Source organism: Bombus bifarius, unplaced genomic scaffold (genome assembly GCF_011952205.1).
Source record: "Bombus bifarius isolate JDL3187 unplaced genomic scaffold, Bbif_JDL3187 scf7180000008141_frag, whole genome shotgun sequence".
In the NCBI taxonomy this organism is placed as follows: Eukaryota; Metazoa; Arthropoda; class Insecta; order Hymenoptera; family Apidae; genus Bombus; species Bombus bifarius.
The window spans coordinates 1-8498 of record NW_022884469.1 but is presented as its reverse complement, the minus strand read 5'-3'; the positions used below and the strand labels follow the sequence as shown (position 1 = coordinate 8498).

The 8498-nt window shown below is 38.0% G+C and overlaps 1 protein-coding gene across 2 annotated transcripts; it reads right to left on the bottom strand.

Moving 5' to 3' along the window:
* Window positions 1-282: 282 nt before the first annotated feature.
* LOC117208612 (dual specificity tyrosine-phosphorylation-regulated kinase 1A-like) lies at window positions 283-5479 on the bottom strand. Of its 2 annotated transcripts, XM_033449865.1 has the most exons (5): window positions 5061-5479; window positions 4306-4962; window positions 3777-3862; window positions 2799-2923; window positions 283-1735 (listed from the first exon to the last, which is right to left on the bottom strand). In XM_033449865.1, the coding sequence occupies exons 2-5, from the start codon at window positions 4314-4316 to the stop codon at window positions 1199-1201; spliced, it is 759 nt and encodes a 252-aa protein (XP_033305756.1). In that variant the 5' UTR covers window positions 4317-4962; window positions 5061-5479; the 3' UTR covers window positions 283-1198. The 2 variants fall into 2 exon arrangements, with proteins under 2 accessions (XP_033305756.1, XP_033305755.1); XM_033449864.1 differs by having other exon boundaries at window positions 4306-5064.
* Window positions 5480-8498: the final 3019 nt, after the last annotated feature.

The following is an 8498-nucleotide window of genomic DNA, read 5'->3' as shown; positions in this document are numbered from 1 at the left end:
AAGAATCCACAAGTTACTACATACATATGCAGTATAAAAACAATACTTTTTAGTTTTTAATCTCTTGTTTAAATAATCCTAATATCTAAATTTGTATCGGTCATTGATTCGATATAACTGCGTTTATTGGAAGTAATTAAGCTATAGCCTGCGCACAAGAGAAGAAGGAACAAACACGTATAGTATACACGCTTAAATAACAAAATTAAGTCAGTTCACGTTCAATGTGAACTTGATCAAAGTTCCAGTCTCGAATTATAGAGTTTCTTACTATCAGTTTACAAAATTCGATATTACGATTATGTACCGTATTTGAAAAACATAAAATGCTTTGTTCAATTTTAAATAAAACTAATATTTACCAAAGCGAATACGAAAAAAATGTTATCATCAAACTCAATTTTCAATTATCAAACTTAATCCAGCACAAATACAAATGTTATTCGTGCTTTTTTACTTTTACTACTTTTCAACTCTCTATAGTTCGAGATTTGAGTTCCGCTAACTTTCTTTCTACTGCGCATGCGCAACAGGAAAACTTGAATTACACGTAATAGTCAAAAATTCGAAAATCTTATCCTTTCGTGGCAGCGAAAGTAACCTAGGACTAGAGGTTCCATAACATTAATAATAATAAGGCAATAATATTAATATTAATAATAATGTAATCAAGTACTACTAACAATATTAATAATAATAATAATAGTATGGTAATGGCAAGATACAGGCGGGTATAAATTAATCATTCCTTTCGTAATATCTACGACGTCTTCGGGATATTCTTTAGAAATTACTTTATTTCTGGTCAATATTAACGAGCAACTTTTCTCTCTGTTTCTTATCACGATTTTTTTCACTTCATCACAATTGTACCGTTAGAAATTATTCAAAACATTGTTAAAATGTCCATGAAATATATGCAATTGCCGTATTGAATAAGCGAGTAATGAAGTTGCTGTTTCACTGAATAAAAGTGAAATCTCCAATGCGTGTGCTCAAGTATATAAGTTAAAAAAAGATTGGTACATCAATGCCTATTATTCTTAATCAATATTCATCATTTAACAATTAGGACCGAATTTTTACAAACCAACTCTAAACCACGACCCAATTTACAAATAAAAAGATCGATGTGTAAATTAACTATCAATTATTAATCTCCAATCCTATGTGAAGATATAATGTTCGGACCAAATTTCTAAACTAACGTGGACAATTCATGCGGACTATTGGTGGTTGCTGCGCTACTTAGATCCAATGTGGCAGCCGGAAGACCAGGACTGACGCTGCCGGTTGCTTCGCGTGGCAAATGCTGCGATCTATTTAGCTTATTTCCAGGACTCGGTGGCGATCTATCTGCTGATGTATCCGGTGGCGTAACCACGTTTCTGTGTCCGCTCACGTTCTGATGATTGTGCGTCGCCGCGATCGGAGCTGGCGATGAGAGCAACAAGGGCGGTGGGGACATTGACACGTGTCGATGATGATGATGCTGATGATAGTGTTGGTACTGTGCAGCTCGGCCGTGCATTGCGTGGCTGGTATTTAGTTGGTTCGTCACGGGCCCGACTTTCGTTGGGCAGCCAGCATGGTGGATGGTTAACGGGCCACGTAGTTGTTGTTGCTGTTGTAGCTGGGGCTGGTTCTGGTGCTGTTGCAGCTGCTGCTGACGCTGCAGCTGTACCGCCGCTTCGCACTGTTCGCGCGCTAACGCCTTCACGGCATTCGTCTTCTCCTACGAAATAAGAATGATAGGTTAGGTTGTAGTCAGGGGCCATAACAAATTAAAAAAGTTATAATATAAGAATTTACATTTTAGTTGAAATGATTCTAGTTAGGAATAAGTATTAAAGATGATTCAAATCTTTTTCGTTACCGATAACCATGGTGAAAACTCTTTTGGATTACTTTCAGCCATTGTCAATCTTATTGTCAATACTACATGCTTGAAGTAGAAGGAGGGGTACAGAGAAAAAGACTTTTTCTCAGCAAATATAATCGTTACTCAATTATTTTGTTCAACAGTTTTACAAATCTCCCAAAAATAAACGAGAATACGAAAATACACTGAATATCGTGTGTATGGTTATTTATAAAATCCCCTTGAAATAGTTGCGATCGCGGATCACATAAACAAACGAACCTGTCATTCTACAGAGTATCTTTTTCGGTGAAATTATGCAAACGTAAATGTAACTTCGGTAGAACTCCTCGAGAACTTGTAAGCTTATATGACTCTGACCCAACCAGTCCATTCTAAAGTGTATAATTTATAAAAGGGGATTATATTAATACGCGGAGGATGTGGTAGGTGGTAAGTTTTGCATATGAATGTTTGTTGATACAACGAATGGTTAAATGGAGGTTTTCATGAATGTGATAAGGACTAGATCGAATGTTTTAACACTTATAACTAGAATGCGTATTTTTATACAAGTTTGTAGTTTTACGAACATAATCAAAGAAATAAAATTTTAATCGAGATTTGTTTTCTTATATACGTATATTTTAGCGCATTTTGTGCATTTTGCGCCATTTGCGTACTTTTCAATTTCGCACGAACGTATAAAGATCCGCAATATAATTATAACGCTTCTTAAAAATGTGAAAAATTCTGGTTTCCTAAAAGCTTGCAATTGATTTCAGAAAAATTTTTATGAACTCTACCAGATAAATTATGGTAACTCTGAAAAACAAAATTTCACGATAAAATGATTTCCGGGTAAAATACACATAAAAGATGATTTAGACGTGTTTGAACGTGTTCGTTTTCTTTTTTAATAGCGATATGTTCTTACCCTCTGCCACACAAAGACGTTATGGACCATTGCGTATCCACAAAACACGATGCCAAGGCCTATGAAAACCGACGCAACGATTGCCGGCGTCGAATGAAACTGGATGAATGTATACAATATCATACCTGAAAGCATTGTTAGAGGATCATTATAACACGTTTGCCATAACAAGCGGGACAAAGAATCAGCGCAAATACATATTCTCAATACATATAATTCTCGAAGCGTAAACTATATACATATGCTTTTCATTGAAATTTTCAATACTAGTCGCAAATTATTTTTCAATTAATTTATTATTTAAGTCTTTATATATCAATTCTCGACGAATAAATTACTTAAATTATAGAGAATCTATCTTCAGACAATAGAGAATTCAATATTTTTGGTCGTTAAGTAATTTACAAATTTCTAAAACGATTACGTTCGAAGTTTTGGACAGTATTTGAAGTTTCTAACATGACATTAAAAAAAAATAAATAAATTTTATGATATAATTAAAAAAACATTGTAGTCTATCATAATTTCTATTCCGTCAAATTTATTAAAACACAGTTTTCTTCTGAACAGAGTCAAAATGTCCGTCTTGAATCGAGTTCAACAGCTTAACGTTCGATCGAGCGAATGATAGCTGTGTAAACTAGCATGACACAACGTAAACTTTAGATTAGATCTCGATCCATCCACCAGCCGTATTCATGCATGACATGAATATTCTGTTTCAGCTCTTTATAAATTAATCTGTTAAAACTTCCCTAAAAGACGATCATTTTTATTTTTCTAAGAAAAATAATGACTATTCGGCGTTAAAATTAACTTTATTTCCATTGGATTTCTAAACTGATTTCATACACTCAGAGATAGTTCACAGTATCTTTTAGATTCATGCCTGAATTCAAGAAAAATTAAACGTATAACTTATGTACTAGTATCTTTCAAAAGGTTAAAGTTGACAGAATTGAAGGAATTGGTTCTTACCAGTTAGAAAGACGGGAATGCTAATGAAAAACCCTCCGACAGCACATATCCGGCTGATGGATGATTTTTGCAGGTACTTGTTACTCCTGAAACAGACAAAATTTGAAGTGAAAGTCAGTTTCACGATTCTATGATAATTGAGCGAAATATAAAGGAACCAGTTTTTTGTTTAACAGCCAAGAATCTTTCAAAAATTCTACTGTAATTGATACTTCAAATATATTTAGTCAGACAAAGGATAATCATAATCGCAACGTTAATCTTAACTTTAATTCAAGGATCAAACAGTATCATTATACATATAAAAGTAAACATAAAGTCTATCCACATTATTGTTATTATTATTATTATTATTATTATTATTATTATATGTTATTCTATAATTGATTTTTATTTCTTTATTATCAATATTATTCTATTTTCTATAATGATTCAATTATAGATCTTATTTTTTGTCAATCATATTTCACTGAAAAGATCACTTTGAAAATAATCTAATAGTAAAAAATGAAAAATAATCTTTTTCTACCTTGTCTTCATTTTTTACAAACTCTGTCCACCGCCGTAAACCTATTAAATGCATGAAACGACAAAGCAAAGCTGCTTCACATAATTCCCCGCTCACGCAGTGTCAATCAGCTCACGACCGCAAACGATACTGCTAATTTCCAGCGACCACGAACGATTTCACCGTAATTGCCGGTGTGAAATTTACCAATACGTGCTCGAATTGGTCAATAATGGATAGAGCGCTCTTGCACACACTAATCTACCAACAAATAATATTGACTCAATTGAACAACAGCGCCTAGATTAACGGACAAACCGCATGTTCCAAACAGATTTACAATCACGGCAGAAAATACATGCCGTTATAGATGTTTCCTGGTCAAGACTAATTTCCACGCGTTAAGAACATTGTAACCGGAATCTAGGAAGAACTAGCACTTCCTGGAATAATACTATTGTGTCCTCGATGAATGTCTCTCCGCAATGCCCTCGAGTGAGTTGTTTTTGTCTTTGGTCGTACGACGTCCGGGATGAGAATTCGGGGAACGGTTTTGCGCTGCTTTAATACTCGCACAACCATCTATCCATGGGACTGCATCTTTTTAGGAGGACCAGTGATTAATCTTTTCCCACTCATTTTCATCTCTAATTTCTCATGAGGCTAAGATTCCTGCATCTTTTATCATAATAATTTATTAATACTATTAATAAATTGAGACAATTTTACACGTCGTATTTTGCGTTATAAGATGACTTGTAATTTGTAAAATTTACCTGTAAAATTCCTTTGCTTGTTTTACCGAAGCAATAGTTGGCATTTCTATACGACAATAAGAATTTGTTAATACTAATAATTTGTAAGGTTATCATGTTATCATTCTTCTAATGGATAGTATATTATTGAAACTTTTTTTAATATTGAAACGCGATATTTTTTTGGAGAAGAAGTGCATAGTAGTAAAGAGTTGAATTCTACGGACGTAAAAAGTGGACATAACATTTTCTGTACATGGAGTCGCCTGGCCTAAACATTTTATGATTTCCGGGCAAAATACAGACGAATCCAGCGCTGATTTTAAAGCAGCTTCATCCAAATAAGCCACAATAAGAAATTCCCACGAAACAGTTGCGTTCATCCCCTTTCGAGGTCGCCGACCTCTTTGAATGCGTTTCAAGAGCGTCGTACCAATGAAATTTCGAGTTCTAAACTAATTTCTCAGCCTTTTGCGTTAAATTTAACCTTCCGCGTTAGTGTATTTCGGACGAGTTCCTATTTTACGCTTTCGTCGACCTCACCAACGTAACATGCAACATCCGCAAGTAAAACTGTCTCTTAAATTTGATGTGACACCAATACACGACGAGAAGAATCACAATGCCATTTTTATTCCACTTCGTTAATTTTTCGTCGTAAGGTTTAGCTGTAAATAGGATTAACAAAATTTAGATTAACGAGGAATTTAAAATTGATCTGTTAAATCAACAATTTCCATTAGTTGTCAATAGATTTTATAAGCTTCAGATTACTGAGAAATTATACACATTGCAAAATATTTACCATTGGTTACCCACGCTACACGTAAATTTGATCAATCTACCAATGCACTAACACTGCAATAAATTTCTATTGCAACATTCCACGCTCCTTTGCCGCACCTTAAACTCCTCGCTAGATTTATTCCACCTTAAAGTGTCACATAACTCCAACGACACCGATATCAAATCTTAAACTCCACCAAATTCCAGAGAAACTTGATTTCGTCGAAAGTAAGAGATTAAACTTAAAAAGCAATTTATTTCATCTTTAAACTATCCTAAACTTCTTAAATATAATTTATATATGTCGGAGATAAGAGGACACCGGTGCCTTCCCTCTGAAACCTCGGGAAAATCCATAAAAACATTGTAATTAAAATTTACAGTTGTAACTAAACGATTTGCCGTCATTCTAACCAATTGTATTTGTTTGAGACTTGTGACAATGAGCTTGGGCTCAAGGCGACAATTAGTCGCCGAACGTGGCCGCGGTCAACGGGACGAACTCTCCATCTAACAAAGGCATTGAGTAATCCTATAGCTCTCCTTAAAAGAAAGATTTGTAGCGGCACGTGGCAGTAAACATTCCAACGGTTTCTGTCCCGTAGCTTGCCACACGCAGATCCTATTCTCCGGGCAGGATGTTTACCAGATGTCGACGCGTCTCCACAGTACGTGATCGGCTAGCCCGAGGACCGTCATAAACACTAATATCTAGTTACCTAAAATCCTTCAACAGATACACAGTCTTTGTCCCAGTTACGGGAAGACAGGAGAGACCTATTTTTCCACGAACGACGTCTCCCACTAGCAACCCTCCCTCAAGGGCAGCTAGCATCCTTTTCTAACTACCGATATGGAGATTGGCCAATTAGCAGCAACATCAATTTCCCTTACTTTCCGAACGTAGGATGTCCCCGACGAATCCGATGATCTCGTGTCCTTAGACACATCCCGTCATAGTTTTCCTCTGGGGTATCACCGGGACGGAAAGTCATTCTCTCTTGCGGTCTCATCGACAAAAAAAAGAGATTAACGCCAGCGACTATTAACACAGAATCCGACTTAGATCTTTGCGAGTGCGTACGGCTACCGTCCCGTTGTCCGCGGGTTCGTTACTGAACCCGCGGGTTCTATGGTAATCGTATTTGCACTAGCCAATGTCTTCTCTATTGCATAACGACGACGTGTAATCCAAACGAAGATTCGCTTTACGCCCCTAACCCTAATTCTAATGTAAACCCGACATATATATAGGTCGGAGATGAAAGAACACCAGAGCCTTTGGAATTTTGGATAATCCCGCAACATTGTAACCTAGAATCTACTATAGCTGTAATTGAACAATTGTAGTTATTCAACCCGTTTGTAATTGTTCGAGAGTCGTGATAATGAGCTTGGGCTCGAGGCGACAGTCAGTCGCCGAACGTAGCCGCGGTCACGGGATGAACGCTTTGTCTAACAAAGGTATGGAGTAATTCTATAGCTCTCCTTAAAAGAAATATTCGTGGCGACACGCGACAGTAAACATTCCAACGGTTTCTGTCCCGTGGATCGCCACACGCAGACCCTATTCTTCGAGTAAGATGATTGCCAGATGTCGATGCGTCTCCGCAGTACATGTTCGGCTAGCCCGAGGGCCCGTTATAAATCTTAAGGTTTAGTTAACTAAAGTCCTTCAAACAGACAAACAGTCTTTGTCCCAACTACGGGAAGATAGGGGAGACATATTTTTCAACGAGCGGCGTCTCCCACTAGCAACTTTCCCTCGAGGGCGGCTAGCAACTTTCCCTCGAGGGCGGCTAGCATCTTTTTCTAACCACCGATATGGAGATTGACCAATTAGCAGCAACGCCAATTTCCCTTACTTTCTGAACGAAGGCTTTTCTCGACGAATCCGATGATCTCGTATCCTTAGACACACCCCATTATAGTTTTCCTCTGTGGCATCATCGGGACGGGAAAGCCATTCTCGCTCGCGATCTCATCGATAAAAGAGTAACGTTATTTCACGTTTTAACCAGACTTAGACTTTGTAAGTACGTTCTGTTGTCATCCCGTTGGCCGCGGATTCGTTATTGAGCCCGAGAGCATGGTCACTCGTGTCGCGAGTGCCGAACCGCCGTGATCAATTGTCGAGACTGTACTAATTCCATCATTGCAATAAACTACACCTGTGTGTACCGTATCAATGGCTAATCCTCGAGAAGATTCCTTTGACGCTCACAACCCCACTCCCAGTGCCAATCCGACATCAGAAGTGGGATCAGAACGGCTTCGAGCGCTGGAAGGGCAGGTCGCTGTCATGAACAACCTAATTCATACGCTAATGCAAAGGCCAAATACGGGAACCACCAAATTACCACATTTTAACCCAGAAGTCGCAGGCGCCGACCCAGCCGCGTGGTGCGCGGCTGTTAGTAGGGCCATGAAGAACAACCCCTTACGAGATGACGCGCTACACTCTGCCTTAAGTGACTCTCTACAGGGTTCTGCAGCACATTGGCTGGCACGAATGACGGGAGACGGAGAGGTTACTTGGTCTACCGTTAAGGAACGATTCCTTATACATTTCGGTGGCCGAGAGACGACGTCCTCATCGTTAATCAAGGTATCCAGGGAACCGCGGGGAGTGGGCGAATCCACGGGGGCGTTTGCCGGCCATGTCCGTTCCCT